A 22,886-nucleotide genomic window follows, 5' to 3' on the forward strand; every position below is an offset into this window, starting at 1 on the left:
GAAGTTTTCACTGTCTAAACCTTCAAACCCACAAACCCACACTTGTTTGGACTAGTTTGACATTTTAGGAAAAACACTTTCTTGCTGAGAGTTACAGAAAAAATGATACCACGCTTGTATCAATACATTAAAAAAGAAGCTGTAGCCAGCAGTCATTAAAGTCACCTTAAGAGGTAACAACGCTCAGGGCATTTAATTCACTTCAGCTTCTGGATGGATTAAACAAACAGGATATCATGTCTTCATCAGTGAGTTTTAGAGATGCTAGTAGGGAGTTTTTTAAACTCTAGCGTCTCCTGTGCTTCCTGACTTTATGTTACGCTAAGCTAACTGTCCCATGGAGAGAGGTTCACAAACCTTACCTAAAGTCATTTTTCTCTGATATTAGTCTGGTTACGCAACAGTTTCACAAAAATACAAAGAAGATACTTTAAATGTTAGCCGTGCTAGTCCCAGGCTTACTCTGACCTATGACCTCTGTTAAGTGGCCAGTCAGGGGTGTTCTACCGGGCGTCCAGGGGGCACTAAGACCCCTCACAGAATCTTAAATCTTACCTAAGAATCACGATGTAACAGCGCAGCAGCTTCCTGCAACATTTACAGGAACTAATACAGTTTTTTAAACAAATTCTTAAATTATTTAATTAAGGTTGGGATGTTGGTCATCTCTAAACCAGTAATGACATCTGTCAGACCACACCTATGAAAATGGTGGAAATCACCTTTTAACAATTCCTTGTTTAGTTTATGGAAATAAAAGAGAAGCTGCAGTTTTCTTTCCTGTCTACATTAAACTGCTCTTATAGTTCTGTACATAGCAACTGAACACGAATAAGAAAGGTGGGATCAAAACCAGTTTGGCTCATTTCAGCTGGCACAAAATGCTTGTGGAGGTTTTCGCCCTCACATTTAGGCTGATGCAGCAACAAACTTGCACAGAGAGTTGCTGCTTCAAGTCCTTTGTGTATTACACAAAGATATCCACAGGGTGAGTTGTCACTGTACGTAGTGACATAAAAGACATCTGATGGATTTGAAAAGTTGGCAGCTGTCTTGATGTCTTGAGGCTTTTGAGCAGCAGGCAGTGTGTCCTCAATATTTCTTTACTGCTCTTATATCGGCATGTAATGCTGTCAAACATGCACTGAAGTTCCATTTACAGTAACTTTCATTTTGTGTAACCTAATGCATAATCTCTAAGATTAAAGGTGTCAGTGAGCTGCACTGTATTTAGTACTGGCACAGATCAAAAGAGAGAAAAGTACAGAACATCACAGCAGAAAAAAAACAACCCTTACACTAAATACCCTGTCATGTACTCAATCAATCAAGTCAATTAGGTAATGACATATCATCTGCTTTAATGCATTTGACAGGACTTTCCCTTCGCTCCCACACATGTTGTGATGTCGCAGAATGCTAAAAGGGAGTCGTATACAATTTGCTTTTGCCAGAGCTGAGAGTTAATGTAGAAAATGTGCGGACAAAAGTTTGTGGAAACAGCTGTGTGGAAATGTCTTTAGAGACGATAGTGCTGTAATCAAGTGTGAATTCATTCATTAAGGCTGTTTCTTCACAATCCCACAGAAGGCAGACACAGACGGGCTAAAGCCTGGAAACTTTCTCTTCATCCCTGAACACCTTTTACCTGTGCTGAGATGTTGCAGTAGAGGTTTGTATGCTGTGTGTGGGCTGGATTGAAAAGGCAACAGGGCCTGCTTCTTTAACCCTTTATGCAGAGTGGTCACTACAGTGGACAGATATTCAGAAGCTGTTCTCTTGTATATGCAGAGGTTAGGATTAGGGTTAGTAGAGCAATGGACAATAATTCTTTTTTTGTAGAAAATCCTAGAAACAGTTTATTGGTCAGTGGCTACTTTCAACGTTTTTGAAACGTATTATAATATCATCATACATCAGATTAACATTTTTTGTTTTATTTAATAGCTTCCACACAGTATATCATGTTCTGGAATTGGTTTGTTTTTAGTTTCTGTTTTTTTGTTAAAAAGTCAAACTGTAATTTCTGTAATTTTGTAACTCCAGCTCCAAATCTTTTTAAAAATTGCATTGTTTTTTTAATGCCTGGAGAGGAATACAAACACTTGTCTAGAATCTTGACTAATGTTTTAATCATTCATGCATGAAAGGGTTAATGTATAACAATCAAATTAACTTATTGTACCATAAACGTGCCAAAAGTTGTCAGACAGAGGAAAATGTAGACGTAATCTGAGATGAGTCTTCATTATTACGGAAATTGCACAATAAGCTCAGAGACAGAGGTTTCTGATGAATAACACTGACAGGAGTCAACATGAGATATTTACCTCGTCGAACCAGAGCTGTGGAAGGCCATGTTTCACTCCCCCTCGGTGATGGGAGACAGACAGGCTCAGCAGTGAGACACAGTGATGAGATGCAGGAGCAGAAGGAGCTGCAGACATGAAATTCCTTCCCTGATGTTGGTCCTACCTGCACATGTTGAGGACTGACTCAGAGAAGCGGAGCAGGGGATGCTCAAGCATTTTCTGAGGACACATAAAAGTTTGTTCGACGGGTTCCCATTGGCTAGGAGCTGTTCAAGAGGTGGTAACTACATTTTATTACCAACACTTAAAAAGATGAAGAAACCCCGTGGGCCTCTACGTGTGACCCACCCCTCTGCCTTTTTTCTTTACGGTGCCTCCTAATGACATGTGCTGCCTGTATGTAATTCTCCCAATAATTATCATCAGCATAGAGGAGAAGCAGTGAGTGATAAAATGCGGATTTCATAATCACGTGTGCTCATCAGTGTGGCTGAAGAATGCATGTTAGCCATGGTGTTGACATGAAGAAGACCTTGACCTTGTCATTACCTGAAGGGCCTCGGGCTGTTTACATATCCTGTATGTTACAGTGTGTAATTGTTTGTGTTGCGTTTGAAGTGTGATCCTAGCTGCAGACCTGAGAGCCTAAAACAAGCTGCAGTAGGCTGAATCCACTTGCAGGAACATCACAGTAACCCGAATCAGAAAGCAGTTAGTGACATTTCCAAAGCGTTGACTTTATTTAGCTTGTGCAGACATGTTGACACTTCTTACATGCACGACTGTCTCATCCTCTGATGCTCCCACAGTACGCAGCCATTGTCCTGCGAGAGGTAGCGGTTTGCCCGTGGGTACAGCGCTCTCTGAAGTAAATGTGATGTGATGTGTCGTTTTGTAAAGCATGAAAATGTTCGCAACACCTTCTTTAAAGTCCAATAATGGTATCACTGCTTTGCAGCACAATAATGATCATTTTCACTTGAACATTTTACGAGGGTACGTGCCACAGCATAGAACGTACTAAGTATTGCTTCTTTATCTTTTTATTCATTGGAGTATTTGTGTGTCAGTCTTGGATTACTGGTTTATTGATGTTAGCAGTTGTCATCCCTGATATATGATAAAACATTAGGCATCTATAACCTCACGGTCACCTGACACGCTGCAGTTTACTACAACCAATAATATAAAGCTCTATCTTATTGCATGAATTGATTGTTTTGGTAGCTACACCACAGTGTTCATCTGAGAGAGCTGTAAGGGAAACAGAACACAGTGACTGGGCCTCCTCAGAGATCCAGCAGACAGATTGTGTGTCCAGCCTGGGTAATTGAGAGCTCATGCTTTCAATAAGAGAGCGGAGCAGGCAAAGGGAGAGAGAAAAAAGTTTTGATTATTCATCCGTGAGGCTGAGCCCCATGACTGTCACACTCCTGACCCAGAGTCCCAAACACCAACGGCCTCCAGTTAGACCACAGCCTGATACTGTTGTGAACACTGAAAAACAAGATTGCTATGATAACAAGCTGTGTTCCACTTCCACCATTTAGGCTGTGTGGAAGTGGGACTAGTACATTTTGCATACAGAAAGGCATTTACCAGTGTTCTCTGTGTAATCCCCAAGATATACTTGTTTGTTAGACAACTGTACTGCTGGCTATACAGTATTAGAAGGCACTACTAAGAATGCTGCCCATACTAAGTAAGAAATATTCGGAATAGACACAACAACAAAATATTTAGTTTAAAAGGTGCCATTACATTTACATGAAGAAGTCAGGCATTGTGTGTGACATTAGCTACTAATTCCAACTTTCCTCCCTTCAATAAAACTGAAAACACAACTTGTTTGGCGTCATTATTTTTAAAGCATAATAGCTCTTAACTGATTAAGATTTAGTCTATTAACAAAATATGCACTAGTTTAATACCGACGATTGATGTTAAAAAAAAAAAAAGACAGTTGCGCCCCCAGAAAAGTGTGATGGGGTGGCCGGATGGAGTCCGTGAAAATCTTAGGGTGGTACGCCAAATATTATATCAAAAATTCAATGATTGAATTTTTACTGAGCAGAAGAGAGTTCAGAGATTATGTAAATCTAATGCCTAAACCAGGTTTAAACACAAACTGCATTTACAGTAACAGGGTGTCATCACAGGAATCCTTGTTGTGTCTACTTTCATAGGCTGGAATCATCATGTAACCTGATAAAAAATTGTTTGAGAATGTGTGTCCTTAGTGAACTTGCAGAGATTTTCTTCAAACTCTATGGTGATCTGGGCTCTGGCAATCATCTGAAAAAGAAGAAGAACAACAACAAAAAATCAATAACGCTCCACTCTTAATCAAGAGCGCGCTCTGAGCTTATGGCAGAACGCCATGAGAGAAATGCAGCAACTGACTTTGGGATTTTTAAGAAGAAGGTGAAGCTGGGAAGAGCTACAGAAAACAATCGTCCTTGGTGGATGAGACACGAACGACCAAACAACCTGATAGAGGAAACTCATTTCCTATTGTTGACGACTGTTAAACACACAGTTACCACAGACAACAGTTCATGAGCCAAAGACATTTTTATTCATTTGTTACATAAGACTATCCTCCCCTTTATCTGACAAGTGATTAGTCTGTGAGGAGTTGTTTAACCAGGACAGATGGCATTTTAATTGCACTACCTGTCTGCCAGAAACAAATGAGACCGTGCTGGTAGATGGTTGTCTATTCTTTGAGCTTTATTGTTCCTTGAGAATCTACATTAAACATATGAACATATTCTTCAGATTCCTTAGTCATGCCGTTTCTAAATTTAAGCCTTGTTTCATCAAGTAGTTTTTCAACTAAGCTTCAAATAATACTTGTATGTACACCTCAGACTGTGATAAGTGTAACACTAGAGCTTCCTTCTGCAGATTTGACTTGAAATACCTCAGCAAAGAACAGTCTGAATGCAAATATGTTCTGTTAACAACATTACATCAGATTCCCTCCAACTTGAAAGGCAGCAGAGGCTCTGTTGGTAGGACAGTCATCTATGAACTCTGAACTGGTTCAACACCATTGTCAAAAGACAAAACACTGAACCTTGAACCCTTGGTGCCTAAAACGCAGCTGAACCGTCCCCAAGAATTTCCTCAAGAAGCCTATTATATATACTATTATGTCCGGTTTATCAGTGCAGGGATACCAGAAGGAGCCTTATTTTACTCAACAAGAACTATTTCTAGGATTTTCAGATACTGTACATGCAGGTTGGAAGCAAATGTCTTAAAAGTGGGATTAACACAGAGAGCCTCTTTAAGCCCAAACAGGGAATTATCATCCAGCTCTCTCTCCCCCTCAGCTTTATGGAGCATTTTAGCCTCTTTCAGCTTGTTGTTTTGGTTTATGGCTGGTTTCCAGGTGAGAATAAAGTGAGGTCGCTGGTTGCTTCCTGTTCAGCACCAAACAGAAGGCAACTTAAGTTAGTGCCAGCATGAGAGTCCTCCCTGCTCTGCTACACTTAGCAGAGTGCAGCAGAGCATGCTACTTTCTGTCCACTTCAGGTAGTCTTCCTTATGCTGTAAAACTCACTAATCCAACTGAAATAATTCATTAATTATTCTTCTATTATTAGTTCTTTGGCGCACACTTAAATTTATTAAAATGATTTAAGATACATCCTGTGTGTGGATATGTGGAGGGGAGGGGGGACATTTTAAACTCTGAAGTTAGTTTAACTTTCATTGGTCAAACTGACCTGTCAAAGTGTTTAATGTTAAATACAGTTGATATGTGATGATGTTTGCTGCTCACTCACTGTGACCTGTCGCGTGTTTATTGTTGCACTCATTTCTTTTTCTTTTTTTTTATGCACAGCGTTCATCATTTGTTCCTTAGCACTGTAATTTCCTGACTTTACGGTTCACTTCAGCTTTTAGAGGGCAGGCTTTGACGTCAGCTCGCCGCCGGACGCACACACTATAGTGCAGCAGCAGCAGCAGCAGCAGGACGCGCGCGCACACACACACACACACACACACACACACACACACACACACACACACACTGGGTGCTGATTATTAATATTCCCCTTATGAAACTGTCTATATGCACAGTGTGCCGACACGGAGGATAACACACAGCCAGATTCCGCGACAGGCGCTGCTGCACTTCCCTAGATTGAAATCCCCGTCAGGAAAGAGAGAGAGAGAGAGAGAGAGAGAGAGAGAGCTAGGGAAACACACACACACACACACACAGGGAGAGAGAGGGAGAGAGAGGGAAAAAGAAGGGGGACTGCAGCACCTACAGGGTCTGGATGTATAACCATGGCAACAGCAGCAGCAGCAGGAGAAGCGCTGATATAAACATTGCGAGCCGCGCATTCATCTGCAAGCAGCAATTGACTCAGTGAAGGCTGGAGCCGAACCCTCTGCGGATATTAAGACTTCATCACTGCTAAGGTGAGACCGTTTGATTCTCCATCTACATTCTCCATCCTGCTTCCTGCTTTAGTGCCAGTGGTTTTCTGCATGTGTGTGCAGCTCGTTGTTACACATTACAGCAGAGGAGGCTGCTCCTGCAGACTGCTGCTGGGATAGAGCGCTGTCAGGCTGGAGGAGGACTGGCTTTAACAGAGCCTCATTTACACATCAAATGTGCCTCTGCTGCATGGGAGATAAGGATCTGACCTACTGTAGTCAACACAGGGCATGTGTACTTTTGTAAACAGAGCACATTGATAAGTTGGCAAAGCAAAGGGGGAAATGTAAATTAAATGAACCACTCAAATGACTGCATTCATATATATATATATAAAAAAAAGTGTCCATGCGCTCATGCTGGTGCATGTGGATGCAAAATCGAATTCTGTACACTGTTAGTTAAATGGAGATTGACAACCTCTGCTGGCAACGTGTGCTGTGCAGCATGTGACAAGCGGGGATGTTTGTCAAAGCTGCTCGACAGCACAGTGTGTGCTGTTTGTTATCAGCTTTTCCACAGATGCCGGAGTCCTGCTCAAGTAGCCCCACACAGGCGTCTAGGACGAACAAAGCAAAGCTCCCACTTCACCATGAAACAATGCGGAGTTGTCACAGTGGGCTGCGTGAAGACAAAGATAGAAGCCAGTGATGCAAGGGTAAAGAGATTACAGTTCATAAGGCTGTTCAGGCGCTCGTGAACCATGTAAACATTTCATTAGAGCAGGAAAACCACAAGACCATGCTTGACCCAATGACAGCCATGTCGATTCCTGACACTTTGAAACCATTTCATTCAAGAAAGAATGTACGCGTACACGTAGGGACTGTCATTGTGTACCGAATACAAATGGAGAGCCTGTTTCTGATGGTGACTGCGGATAGTCCGCTACAAAACACCACACAATACTTCTGAGGTAAGGGAAGCAGGATGGTCCAATTCATTGGCCTTGTTTTTTTTTTGTGGAAAATCCCTTTGATCAGAGGAGAAGCTCATTTAGAGATAGCAAGGATGCTGGTCACATCCTCTCAAAGTCGTACTCTGACTCGACTCATTGAACTCAATAACTCACAGCACCCAGTCTCCTTTTTGTCTTTGCAGGCATTTGGCATTGTACTTCAAACAACAAAGAACCTCATTCAGCATCGTGCAGATTATAACATCACATGTTTGCTGGGCTGACTCAGTGGATTCCTGTTAAGTGAACTAAGTCACTACATATCCAGTTTTTCTTAAAAGTCATAAATAGTCAAGTAGAAGTAGCTGTAGTAGCTTTAACTTGACAGATGTCGATATTCTAGTTTGGAGGACTCACTGTTCTTTTGTTGCTTATCACCATATGTGGTGATAGTTCTGTGTTCTGCAGAGCCACTTGTTAGTGAGTAGAATAATGCTTAAGATTCATTTCCGGCCCTTTGAGCTGTGCACACACCAAGTCGTGGCACACGCAGTCACTCTGGTATTACAATGACACCTATGCCTACCAGCAAAATCTATTCATCCCACATTCAGTCACTGTCTTTTCACCCTCTTCCACTTAATACTGGAGATGCCAGTCAGCATGCCCAGCTGAGCTGACACCAACAGGAGTTTTAGTTTTTCCTTATGGGGGAGGAATAACTGCAGCTGCAAATTCTAGTCATCCAAAACACCCAGTGTGTGTCTGTGTGTGTGTGTTTGTGTGGCCTGCATTAAATAGTAATCAGACAGCAGATGGCTGTTTTGTAACGATTAGTGTTTAATCATTTGCAGCAAGTAGAAAATCAGCAAGAGATAGTTTGTAAAAGTGCATAAACTGCAAGTTTTAAAGCTAAGTTACGGCTATTAGAGCACAGCATGCAGCTTAACTAGGATTTGTGCAACTGGGGAAGGTGATATTCATATTAAAAACTAAACAGACTAATCAACTACTGGAGGTTACTGGAGGTTATTGCACTAACTGCAGCTGTTTAGTTTGTTTTTTGATTAACATGGTCTGCAGTCTTTTATGCCTTTTGTAAACCCAGAAACTGAGACACAGGTCAGCGGTGGATTAGAAACAAGCTACTGCAGTTACAACTGATATGAACTGGGCAAAAAAGTTAAAGAAGATTAACACTAGAGAATTCTGGGGGAAAACTCTGGGGGCAATTTGAACCCAGAGCGGGAATGACTCCGCCACTAACTTTGACCACTACTAAGGTTTTTAAGGGTTAGGCTTAAAAGATCTTCTAATAAGAGTAAACCCACTTTTCACTTTAACTCTAGCTCTAATTTTGCTAACAAGCCTTGACGAGTTTCATCAGCAGCAGCAGCAGCATTATCACAATCATCACAGTTAACGTCATCAGAGGAAACACAGTGTACCGTACGCCTTTGAAGCTGTCACCGTGGGTGTTTTGGTCTGCGCCTCTCTAATTTGATTAATTGTTATTGAAGTTTCAGGATAGGCTGATAATCAGTGCTTGCAGTGTGTGTGTTTGCTCTCTCTCCATTAACATGTGCTATACATAGAGATTTGGTTTGGTGGTGGATGGGTGAGGGGGGGCTGTCCAGAGTCCATGGACAGGGAGCTGCCATTCAATCAAGCACATGGTGTTCATGCTCCTCCTTACTGCCTACATAGCACGTTGTCGGAGAAGTGAGCAGCACCTTCCCATGAATCTCTGAGACAGCAGGAAACATAACTGGACGATGGCTTAACAACTCAGTGAAGTGAGGGGGGAAGCAATGAGGCAGCTGTGGAAGGCTTAATGAATGCTGAAGAAATCACACGCTGGATGTAGTCCATTATCTCACAGTCCTGACTCATGACATTATAATAACTGCCGTTTTGTGGTCAACCTCTCCCTCACACATACACACACACACACGCACACGCACACACACGCACGAAAGCTTCACTTTCCTGAAACTGTAAGTCTGGCAAGTGTGTGTCAATGTGACACGACATGCAGAGTCAGCAAGAAGAGCAAAGCAGTTGTGTCACTTCTTGTCTCTTCAGACCTTTCACAGCAGTGGTTAGCCAGTGTACTACGATGGAGAAGGTTATTGCTTTTCTCAGGACGGCCTGCTTTTATGATCCTTAGCTCTAAAAGACATGGTTACCTATCAACACTGCAGGGGAAGAAGAGTCAGGTTCATGTTTTCAGTTAAACAGCAAACTAAAATCATCCATAAACATCATATAACATCTCTCTAATACAGTTCAAAGAAAAACTAAACATTATCCCTTCTGTGAAGGGAAGATTTAGCAGCAGTAGACTGCATTAGTATTAATGAGTTGTACTGGTAATGATTAAGATTTTCTCTCATTTAGTGCGTGTTATAATAAGCTGAATTTACAGCATGCATTTTGAAACAGTGCTGTACTTGTACTGAATGTACCTAATAAAAATATATACTGCCAGCAGTATGAGTATTTGTAGCCATCAAATGCTTTTAACAGGTCAGCTGGGTATCCAGAGCCAAAGAGGTCATAATAAATCCAATTGTCCTTGCTGTGTGGTGTCTGCTATTAATTTGAACATAGCTCAATTGACTTCTTTTTCTAAACGCTGTTCTAAATGCCTCTTGGTGTTCATGAACACTGCATAAAGATTACAGCTTTGACTTTTAGCAGGTCACAATAGAATCCGGTGGTTCCCAAACCCAGTCCTCAGGCTCCCCCTGTCCTATCCATGTTCTCACCTACTGCTGATCACCTGAATCAGGTGTCTTCAGCCAATCAAAGCTGGAAGATACCAACTCAGATGGTGTAGTAGGAGAATTGGTGTCTTACTGCTTCTGACTGACTGACACACCTGATCCAGGTAATCGGCAGTGGTGAAAGGCAGAGATAGTTGCAAAACAAGCAGGATAGGGAGGCTTGAGGACCGAGTATGGGAAGCACTGCAATGGAAAGCCCTGTAAGCTGGTGTTGACTTTAATTAGCAGCAATTGTATTGTATTTTATAGCAGAAAATTAACTTCCCACAATACCCCAGTGTCTGAGCTCAGGTGTAATAAAACCAGCCTGTAGATAAATCTCCACTGCTCAGTGAAAGTAGATTCAAACAGCATCATGCTGCATTAAGCCAGCTAAGCTGAGAACTGGTCGTAATGTAGGCTACAGGTACACTTGCACTCATGAAAGATGTTTCATAGCGATGTGTTTCTCTAATGGCACTTGTGTGTGTGTGTTTGTGTTTCCTCCTTTAATGACTCCTCATATCAGTTTTTACTCCACTTTACTCCACTTAATGGAGCAGATATCCTCCGCTCTCTGAGTTCTGCACACATGCAAGGATTTCAAAGCATTCAGTGACGGGTTATCTGATCCACTTTGCTGTAAACACTGTGAGTGTTTCATCTCCTTTTGATTTGTGGCGGCTCAGTTTTACTGTGCAGAGTGTTGTAGAGCAACAAGTCCACGGCTTTGTCTTCGCCGGTTTCAGACGCTGTGGATTTAAAAGTAAAATGACATGCTTCGTGTTCTGAAGTGTTGGGGAAATAATGAGCTTTAACTAATTGCTGTTAATGGATGTGAACTGAGCGTCAGCAAGACTAGGATGCTGATCACATGTTCTTTTAGAGACATCTATTTTCAAGGCGCTGATGAATTCACAGGCGCCCTGAGTATTTGCCTGTATTTGTCTTAATGAGCTGAGGCAATGTTTACTTGGGCTTGTATTCAGAGTACTATTGACTCTTAAATTCTTAACCTTATGGGTAAACAATAAAAGCAAATGAAACTTTTTCTGCCAACTTTAAATGTATTAAAAGCCTGAAAATGGCCTTTAACTAAGCAAAGAAGATAACATGTAATTGTAAAATGTTTAAGTGCAGCATATTAAAGCAGCAGAACCATGCATGAATTAAACAGCTAAAGAGCATTGGTGGGCTGAGAAGCTGAAGACATGACAGCTCTTACCAAGACAGATACAGCAATGAGAGGAGTGTTTAGGAGCACAGTGCTTTTATTTTGAAGTAATCAGATTGGTGCTCATTTTTTCACATTTACAGTGAGAACCTTTCAGATCAACACGTCTGCCCTGATCTCATACAGGATGAGTCACGTCACCTCAGCAGACGGAAGGAAAACAGTGTGAGGCAGTTGGAGAAATGTCATCATTGGTCTTATTTTGCAAAGAAGAGTCTGTGTTATTGATGCTTTCTTGTCTGATGTGTCGTATTTACTGACTGATTTCTCTGATTTCACAGGTGATGAGTGGGATTATATCATGTCTGAAGTACAGGGAACACTGGAGTTTTCTGTAGAGTTACACAAGTTTCACAATGTGGATCTCTTCCAGAGGGGGTAAGATATTTATCACCAGACGTCCCAACTCAGCACGCTCACTGAACTAATTCATGAAAGACACATTTTAATCAGAGTACCGCGTTGTTCTTCTTTTGTCTTTTTTCACCCTGACAGAAAAACAGGACTAAATTAAAATGATATACTACAGATGCAGCTAATGTATATTTAGCTAAAGCTGAAGCTAAATAATTCCATAGGTTTAACTAAAACTATGCATTTTGATAAACTGTGATTTTAGTTATTCAGTTACTTACAGTCCAACCACAACAGATAAAAACACCCACTGAAATGGCTAAAATACGGTAAAGGTATAGGTAGTTTTCCATATGTGTATGTTTTATTTGTATTTATTTATCTATACTTTTTTTAAAAACAGTAATAGAAAGCATACTACAGTATACTGAAGCAAAACAGATACAATACATTTAATCGCAATGTCTAAAAATCTCTTTTTCATTGATTAATATCCAAAAACAAAATGCAGAACACACAATATACAAACATACAGTATAATACAGAAACGCCCAGTTAAAATATAATAAACAAATAAGAAGAATAATTAGCTGCGACCTATATTTTATATTTCCACTAATGTTTGTCTGATACTTCATGACATATAAAAGGACCATGTTTATTCTGCTGTGAAGCATCTGCAGGAAGATTAAAAGCTCTCGTCTGATCGGCCTGTGGCTCACTGAAACACCAGCTTTATCAAAATGATTTTCCCACTCTAAATGGGACAGCGTAAAGCTTTATCGTGTTAATCCCTTCAGCTGAGTGCACTAATATGTTTGTTTTTGCCAGTTGCTATGTTGCTTCAGATAGCAGCAGAGATCTGATGTGAACACTGAACAGAAGTGGATCATAATGTAAAAATGAAGCACTGTGGAATATGAATAGTTTAGTTACCAGGACCTACGTTTCTGTCCATACTGAAATGTAATTGCTGAAATCAATACTAATCCCTGCACCAGACCGGGGATCGAGCATGCAGCTGTGCACTTAAGGGACCAGTTGTACACTGATTGCATCAAAAATACTGATTAAGTCTGAATTTGATTTGCAAAGAAAACAATGGTGATAAGCTCTGCACGTTTAGTTTCCACTCATAGAGACAAAGTCACCGTTCGATAGCTTCAGATGCTCAAATTGCTAAACTGATTTTTGTAGTTGTTTGAGTTATTGTGCAAACAAAATGTAATCCACTGATAAGTTTGTCTTTCAGCATCCATGTACCGAGAATAGTTTAACAGTGAGGCCTATGGTCTCTTCCACCTAGTAATCATTTCACATCGAGCACACAGATCTACATGCCAGTATCTCTTTTCATTTCATTCCAGTGACCGCTAAGCCTCCATCTTTAGGAGCACTGTCTCTAACACGTTGATGTGATGACCGTCTTTACAGCCATGCGTTGGTCCCGCTTTGGGATTTCCGATGTGTCTTTTATGCAAAGCCGCAATTGACATGAACAGCCAAAGTGACCTTTTCAAGGACGTTTCCCATTGCAGCTCATGCCTATAGTCTGGGGTGTCATGTCAATAATAAGTCAGGTCTTTTCTTTTTTCCATCATTTAAATCTTAGATTCTAAGAGTCTAATTTTTCTGAAATTAAAATATAAATAAATACATTTATCCCACTGTCGATCAAATGTTTGCCAGTACTGTAGAACTCTCACACTAGTGGTCATTTGATATTATTTACAGCCTTTGACAGAAATTAATTATTGTCCAATGCCCATTATGCTTTAATAATTCTGCCACATTTATACAGTTTGTGGCTTATTTTGGTTAACATTATATTGTTAACTGGTTTTCTATGTCTAAGATTATTATGTAGTACAAGTCTGCTACATTGGAGAAATTCCTATATTCCACCTAGTTGTATAGTATCTCCAGTCATCCTGACTATGAAGGCTTAACCTAGAGGAGGAAATATTTCACACCATGAACTTGTTTCAGTGGTGCATGCGGTGATGTCAAGTCAGATAAACAATGATCAATATTCACACACAGCAGGTGACTCAGTAAAATTTGAGAGTGACACTGATAATGACAATACGTTTCTATTCTCTCACTCAGGTTCTACCAGGTACGAGCAGGGTTGAAGATCTCACCTCGAGTGCCCCATAGGTTGATAGTGTCAACACAAGACAATGCAGGTAAAGGGCAAGTGATGTGCATATCCTCTCTCTCTCTCTTGCTCTCTCTCTCTCTCTCTCTCTCTTGCTCTCTCTCACACACATACACACAAACACATTACTTTTAGGCATCACATAGACTTTACCAGTCTGACAACACTACCCTGACTCTCATCTGTAGATAAGCTCCCAATTTGCTGCATTGGTTTCCTGTTCTCTTGTACTTTTATGGACATACAACATGTTGCATCGTGTGTTGTATTCCAACTCCAAATATTTTGCTGTGAAAATCACTTTTCTAGGCTGATGATATAAGCTTTTACACAAAATGACTCATTTTCAGTCAGTCTGTCGACAGTTATGTCTGGTAATAGGCCCCACCCCTCTGACATACTTTAACAGCAGGAAGTGCAGATTGAAATGAGTTTCTCTGTGGTCATTTTGTGACTCTATGTGGTCATTTTGAAACTCTTTTCGTTGAATTTGAGGATATTTTGCATCTATTTGTATTTATGTTGCAATGTCTTTGTGTTTATTTTGCATCTCTGTCTGTTAAATGTCTGCTTTGTGTCTCTCTCTCTCTCTTTGTAGTTGTTTTGCATCTTAACATATCATATATGTTTTGCAGCAATGCTTTTGTCCTTGTAGTGAGTTTGTGTCTTTGCGGTTGTTGTGTGTCATTTTGTGGCTATGTTGTGCATGTTTGTAGTTGTTTTGCATCTCTTTGTGGTTAATTTGCACCTCTTTGTAGTTCTGTTTTGTGTGTATCCCTGATCCTTTTTTTTTTCTTTGTGGTTGTTTCAACTTCTTTTTTTGTGTCTTATTGTTTGATTTTGTCCTTGCAGTCATTTTTTTCTTTGTAGAGGGTTCATCCAAATGCTAACATTGACTTTAAATTGAAGTGAGCAAAGCTGCTCACTACACGCTTTGACTACAGTATATGCCGGTTTACCTGCAGATGCCTGCCAGTGTGTCTTGGAAAGTCAGTGTCACCATCAGTTTATCTACTCTCACAATCAAAATAATTGTAACTATAATATATTATTCTGAAAAATTCACTCTTAAAATGAATCATACTTAATCATCTGATCCAGGTTATACATTTGTATAGCCTCCATCCACAATAGTTCACTTCTGAAGTGGAGTGAGTGTGAGAAAATCCCATGTGACACAGGAAATAGCTTTGCGTACACATATTCTGGGTCAGAATTACACATGTTGGGCATGTCGTCTTTGAAGTCTATGTGAGAACAATAATCTGTCATGGTTTATTGTTAAAGTGCATAGTGGTGCACAAAGCACTCCTGTTCTGGGTCTGTCTGATAAAAAAACAAAAAAACTAGTTTTACAATGTCATGTGAATGTTGAATATGAACAAGCTCAGCAATCTCTGACTGTAGTCATCTCATAGATTTATATTTCTGACATCTGTAGAGACAAAACTATTTATGTTTTTTAAAGAAAAAGAGGTATAGACAGACACCACAGGAGAATGAAACTGACATATTTTGACATTTGATATGTAGTTGCACCAGTATCCCTTATTTATGTTAAGACAATAATGTAACCAAAGTATATTTTTAACAGTCTGTGTGTGTTCTCATTGCTGTTGCACAGTTATCATAGTTATGCAGGAAAGAATGAATGGCGTCTGGGAACTTTATGGAACCACCTTGTCTCAGTGAATTAGGACATTTGGCTGTCCTTGGGTTAAAGGACAGCCAAAACAGTCAAATGAAAATCAATTTCAGTTTCCCTTTTTTTACAAACCCCAGTGTAATTTTCTCGATAAAGTGTGGGCTAATCTTTTCTGTGCTATCTCGAGATATTTGCATTTGTGAAATAAATAAAACTCTACTGGAATTTCTGTGCTCCAGCAGGAACAATTCTTCATGTCTTATGATAAAGGATTGGATATGACAGTACAGGTAAAGCTGAACATATTTTTGCTGTGAAGTGTAAAACATAAGGGGAAAGCTGATCGGAAAATGCCTTACAACAAATTAGAGCACATTCATTGGTTTGTTTCTCTGTTAAAACACTGCAGATAGCCAGCAATCAACAAGGTAAAAGATAGTAGAAGCAGCATTTTAGTTCATGCTCTGTGCATTTTACATCCTTTAATTTCAGTCATTAGCAGGTGGTTTTGATCTTCAAATATTACAATCATTGTTGTCTTTTGTATTCATAGATTGTCACACTGTTTCTGAATCCATCTAAGTGTTAAAGTCTGTATCTCTGGCAACACAGGGAGCTGTTTCACTGGCAATACTGATTTGCAGTAATAACAGCTATTTTTAGCTTGTCATGGCTGGAGCACCATGTGCCTGTGTGTGTGTGTGTGTGTGTGTGTGTGTGTGTGTGTGTGTGTGTGTGTGTGTGTGTGTGTGTGGCCTAATCTCGCTGTATGTATGAGGACAGTGCGGCCCACTGTTGTTGTGAGGGCATTTTGGATTGTGATGACATTTAGGATCTGATTGTGATTTCACGTTCAGCTGTGCGTAATGCTATGACCGAGACAGTTTGAGGCATGCAGCTGCAGTGGTTACAGTAAAAGCCACAGTATGTCAATTTCAATGTTCTCACAGCTATAGCAAAGCCAAAGTGAGTGTCTCTGTGTGTACAGTACGTGTGGCAAGGATGTGGCTGATTGTGAAGACGACGTGTCTCAGTCTGAGCTGTGATCCAGTGATTCATGTGATTTTGAGTGTTTTTTTCCAGAAGCACAGAGACAGGATTACGAGCAAGGAAGATGCTGGAGAGAAATCCTGAGCAGTCACAATATTAATAGATTGCAATGGAAAAGGTAAAAATAGTCTTGCTCTCAATAGTCTATTTTTAGGGTGCTAAATCCTGGAGGTGCAGTTTAACATGATGTCAGGTGAGGAAGGAGGTAGAGCATAGTTTCACTGGAGAAGGCTGCAGCAACACACTGTACAATTCCCCAGTCCAGCATGTGTACTGTAAATACATAAATACAGACATTTGTGCTTTAGTTAACATACAGTAACAATACGCTGCATTTATTAATAATGTTAGCTATTCTTTTTTAGATGATCTAGCCTGCAGTGTCAGGGGAACTGGCCCCGAGTGAGTCAGCAGCACAAGCAAACATCTAGTGAAAAGATCTCATTTATACTGTGCTTTGTCACTTATTTTTATCTTCAGCTAAATACTACAGACACATGTAGTGAAATACAGTAACAGTGAGTGAGTTGAGAAGATGGAGATCAGTGGCATGCATGTGCGTTAAAGCTGCTATAATCAATATAGTTAGAAAGACAATGGATCACACGATTACTTGTATGTAATTCACTAAGGGAGTATTCTATCATCTGTTTATTTACTAATTTAAATTGTAAAAATGCTGGAATATCACACATGGAACGAACAATAAACCTTTCTAAAAATACTGAAGCTTTTTTTTTTAAAAGATTTACTCATATCTGCTTGGATAAATGGCAGTTTGATTAGATTTACCTTGTACAACACTCGTCTGATCCATATCTATTTCTGTATTCAACTAGTCTACACCATGTAGATGTCACAATCCGCTAAACACTGAATGCATTCCTATATGCCACCATTGGCAGATGTGGTGAACAAGGAAGAGCAGCAGTATAAATTACAGTGAGGATCATATTTATATTGTAATTAGAAGGCTGGTAACGTGCCCTCACTATTTTTTCAGCTTCTTCCACAAGATCCTGAGCATAAGCAACAGCTAGCAACAGGAAATACATTCATCAACACTGATAAGGGATATACAGGATGTACGGTGTTCTCTTTTAAAGTGTATGCTTGACATTTCAATTGTCTGTGCCCTTCAGACAAATGAATTGTATGTGAAGGATCGTGCCACACACTCAACTGAAGCATTTAATGACTGTGATTCATGCACAATAACATAGTGATTTTCAAGTCAAAATGTTAACGGAGAGAATTGGATTTCTGTTTACGGTGTCTCCTACTGCACGGACTGAGAGACTCCCTCATATTAGTATCATGCCGAGCAATTCTGCATAGAGAGTTTTGTCGGGTACACACACATACACATGCATATACACTACACACACTCTCGAACACAGCAGATGTAGAGCACCAGAGGCTGTAAGCAGATTATTTTGAGCACAGAATCACTGTGGCTAAAGCTTAAGGGCATTTCAGCAGGCTTTAATGTGCAGGATGTGATAACGTTCCAACACCTGTGAGAACTGCAGTATACCAAAGGTAACTGGGTGGATTTTAAACGTTTACTGTTGGTCTTATTAGCTGTGAACATAGACATGCATTATATGAATTATCAATCTTTTCTAACAATAAGACTTTGTAATAAACAAATCTTCCAGTTACATAATAATAATAGTCTTAGCTGCCTTGGTCAGATGTTTAGGGAAGGAGATTTCTGCCAAGAAGAAAAATGTAGGTGGAATCTTTTAAATCACAGATGTTAAAATAAGTCAAATTCACATTTGTTCAAAATGATTACTTGGAATGCACAGCTAATGCACTCACAGTCTGGACTTATAAACAGCTGTTTCCTCCTGTCCAGGGTAGGGATCATTTTCTGAATTCCCTCTTTGGCTAACAGTGTATATGTGCACAGTGTCTTTTGACAGGCAGCAAGGTATGGAGTCTGTGATTTCTTTCTATCTCCTTCTATCAGGATTTGTCATATGATTTAACACACCTGTGTTTGGTTTTCTTCGGCTCCAGGCTGGCTCTTAGCTGTCTCGTTTCTAGTCAGCAGTTTCATACTTAACATCATACTCGTTGTGTTGTTTATGTATGTGTCATGTTTATTTTCTGTGTGACGTCATGTCTTTCATTTAGTGTGGTTTACATAGTGCATCTTTCACCAGTTCAGCATGGGCCTGCTCTTTGGTTGTCTCCACCAGGTCTGCACTACACTGGAAAGGTGTGTGACAGAGACTGACTGATCATCTCTCTATTAAGGGCATAGATGCTGTTGCATAGACATTAAAATGACTATGTAAGTTTTGAAAGAAGTAATAAAACACTTCTTTCACTAATACAAGGTTGACTTCATAAGCAGTTACCGACACTTGTGATCGGTGCTTTTTCTGGTTCTACTGGTTCTATATTAGATGGACTATACTGTGTATCCACTGGCCAACAACATTTGCCAGAAATTAACAAAAAATAACAGTTAACAAGTTTCTTTCCTCTTTCACCCCTGTATGCAAACAGCAGGGCGGCTTTCTTATTAAAATCTTATCACTTCTGCGTGCATGTGTGTGTCGTGTGTGAGAGAGAGTCTGTGAAAGTAACAAGAGCAAATTCAACAGCAACCCTTCATTGATTTAGTGTCTCTGGCTGCACTTGAGAGCCAGCCAGTGCTGGAAACAGGGCATGGAAGCACCTGTGGGGGGTGACAAGTCCTTTACAGGTCAAACACACAGAAAATGTTTAATGTTAATTTCTGCTCCTTTCCCTCCTTAGGAGGAAATTCAAAATCTTAAGGAAAGAAAACACGAGGAAACATTTCAGAAACATGGCATGAGAGTCACATTTGTCTGGCTGTGAAGCAATAGTGCTAAGACACAGCTCCTTTCCTATATGGTGCACCCCCAGAGGGATTACACCGCCACATCCAGTCATGCTCCCACACATCCGTCATCTTGGCTGCGGCTGCTTGATGCTGCAAGTAGTGACAGCATTATCAGGAGGAGGCCTGCAGAGAACGGGATAGTAAGAATGAAAGAGAAAAGAGCACAATCTCAGCAGGGGATTTCAAAGACCTCTAACGGCTCGCAGCTGAACAGCAGCTCTCCCCCAGCGAGTGCAACCGGGATGAATGCACCACTAGCAAATACTAAACACTAACATAAGAGATGGTGAAAGTTAAAACACCAAATACCTCATTTATCAGTTGGTATCCGAAGTTTTATGAATAAACACAAAGGCTTACAAAATACACAAATAAAATGCTCTCAACTCTACAGAAACACAGACATCTTACGGTGGAATAACTCATTTCAGGGACATACAGTATAGTCCATTAGGCTTTTAATGCTTCAGAAACACAGATGATGTCTGCTTAGAGTCTCTGTTGAATTACAAAAAATAGACAAATACAAAGTTAGCAGCTGACTTAAGGACAGAGTGTAAGGACAGAACTGTGAGTTGGAAACATGAGCCACTATTGTAACACTCATACATGTGTACAGATCTGATTGCTCCCAAATCCCAGCGAATATATGCAAATGTCAGGTCATGGATTCATGACATATTACATATTCTGCATTTTAAAACATTATTGTTTTGCACATATAAGCAATTTTTTGTCAGATTTAAGCACTTGTTTTTAATTCTGGTTATGTTGGTCATAGGTATAAGTCAGTGTATGTTGGAGGCACTCTTGTGTTTATCACTTCAACATTCATATTTGTAAAGTAATGTCAGTGATACTACTGTAACAGAGAGCTTATACTGTTGTTCTGTTGTCCCCTCTCAGGAGAATGCAGCTTCAGCTCTGCAGGGGTTTACGATGGCACCGTGTTCAGCCGGATATTTCAGATCCTTTACAGAAATGAGGAGATTGTGGTGAATGACTGCATGATCTTTAAAGTCCATGTGCTCTTGGACGGGAGAAAGGGTGAGTCATGTTGGTCATTTTCTGCATGCACAGGCTTCCTGTTGAGGTAAAATATAAAAAAGGACAGATAGAATTTGGCTGCATGCATTTTACCAGTAGCCTGGCTGTAAAATATGACAGATAATTGTAGTGAAAACAGCTGTGCAATAATTCTGTTTCATAACTACAGCTTTTATCTTTACAACATGTTAAATAATCATTTATTGCTTCATTGTATCTGTCTCTGTTCTCTAATACACAAGCTCCCACTCATCTGATACAAACATTACAGACTTTTCATAACATATTAAGTATCTCATATCATGCATCATGCCGTAAAAAGTTATATTAATATGCTTAATGATGGGATAGTAATGCTATTGTGTCAGCTACTGAAACTCACTTGAAGTAGGTGGAAGATCTTTCAGGCTTTTTTTTTAGACCAGCACAGCTCTAGAGTGTCTGTTAGTTGGTCCAACAGTACAGGTCGTACTGAAATATCTCAGTAACAGCTGTACAACTATACATGAAGACTCCAATCTTTGCTGGAGAAAATGACAGTATAGTTAAATGGTTCTATCATTGGTCAAGTTCCACAGATACAGAAAGTGCTTCTTTGCTGCTGGAGGTTCAACCAGTTATTACATCAAAGAGTTCACTTCCTTTTTATACCAGTGCTTTGAATGTTCAATTGACTGATTTTTAGTACTAATTGGCTAACGTGAGCATGCAAACTACAATTGGAAACATGATCATTACATTATTGTAATAATGCTTATCAGCATCCTGGTAGCATGCTGATGCTAGCGTTTAATTCAACGCGCACCTTTGCCTTCTTAGTGTTGTGTGTTGAGGATTTTAAAAGGAAACTACAGTAACTGTGAAGGGTCTACTTCCATACGTTGTTAGACATTGCCTATATTATGTCTGTTTGCTGTAGGCAGCCATGTGCCCCTTGCAGTAATATTTAGAGGTTAGACAAATGCAGGATTATAGTACAGAGAGAGAGACATATATCTTTTCCTATTTTAAATCCCATTAGTCATGTTGCAACCTGTTGGACTCATACCAACATTTAAACTTCCAGCAAATGTTTGGAGTCTGTTTCCCAGACTGGGAACAACTGACTGAATCCTTTATTTTGGATGGACATATGAAAAAAGCAGCACTTGCTGATTCCTCAATAACACCACTGTGGTGCCCTTGAGCAAGACCTTAACCCCATCTGCTCCTGTCGAGCTGCTCACAGGTCAGACTGTACTAGAAAGGTGTGAATGTGATTAGGACAATTCTAAAACAAGTGGAGGCCCTGAAAATGTATTTTTTGTCTCATTGTGGTCGCCACAGCAGACCATCGTCCGCTCATTTGTGTGGCAGGTTTTTACGTCACATACTCTTCCGGACACAACCCTCCACAAATGTTACCAGGCTTGAAATGAACACCCAGAGCTCACTGGCTGCAGCATCAGTTGCCTGCAATCAAGGTTCCATGATTGCAAGACTCTTTTTTGCAGCCATTGTTTCAGATTTGGAATATGTAGTAAAAGGACTGAAGTCTGATTGTCGATGGAGAAACAATAATAATTCTGTCCTATCCACTTTAGACACAGAATCAGTATGAGGTTCATTGATTTGGTGACTGGCCTTGCAGAATTAAAATGCTTTAATTGATAGGCAAATGTAAATTACCTGTGCCCCCAGACTGCCTGTGTTCAGCTCAAATGAACAGGCGTGTAAACCTTTCAGACAGTTATTGATGTACTGTCCCTTGTGATTTCACCGTGGGCGCGACCCCAAAAATCTATTCTGCCTGTTTTTGTTGTTTGGATCCACCGGAGCTCAAATTGATCAGCAGCGACAGCGATGAGACAGCTCTGAGGCTGGGATGTGGGGGAGTTCAGATCACCTGCGCTTAAAGCTAATCATCCAAATGATGGCCATGGTTCACATGTGGACATGTGGAGCCTGCACCACCACTCGACTGCTTTCTGACATGTGTCTACAGCACAAATGCCTGGATTACTGTGGAAGGATCCCTGCTTCGGACTAAATTTGAATATTTTGTCCCACATGACTCTCTCTGACTATTAAT

The 22,886-nt window shown here is 40.2% G+C and overlaps 1 protein-coding gene across 2 annotated transcripts in view; it reads left to right on the forward strand.

Annotated features, from left to right (window-relative positions):
• The first annotated feature begins 11,963 nt into the window (after positions 1-11,963).
• Positions 11,964-22,886, forward strand: part of fam135b (family with sequence similarity 135 member B) — a 29,883-nt gene continuing 18,960 nt past the window's right edge. Inside the window, exons 1-3 of one of the 2 annotated variants that reach the window (XM_026349388.1) lie at positions 11,964-12,052; positions 14,138-14,217; positions 20,675-20,824. In XM_026349388.1, coding sequence (XP_026205173.1) covers positions 11,976-12,052; positions 14,138-14,217; positions 20,675-20,824 — 307 coding nt within the window. In that variant the 5' untranslated portion in view covers positions 11,964-11,975. Of the gene's footprint in view, positions 12,053-14,137; positions 14,218-16,047; positions 16,125-20,674; positions 20,825-22,886 lie in introns of those variants that run through there. The other variant, XM_026349387.1, reaches the window with a different exon arrangement.

This window comes from Anabas testudineus, chromosome 11, assembly GCF_900324465.2.
Source record: "Anabas testudineus chromosome 11, fAnaTes1.2, whole genome shotgun sequence".
NCBI lineage: Eukaryota > Metazoa > Chordata > Actinopteri > Anabantiformes > Anabantidae > Anabas > Anabas testudineus.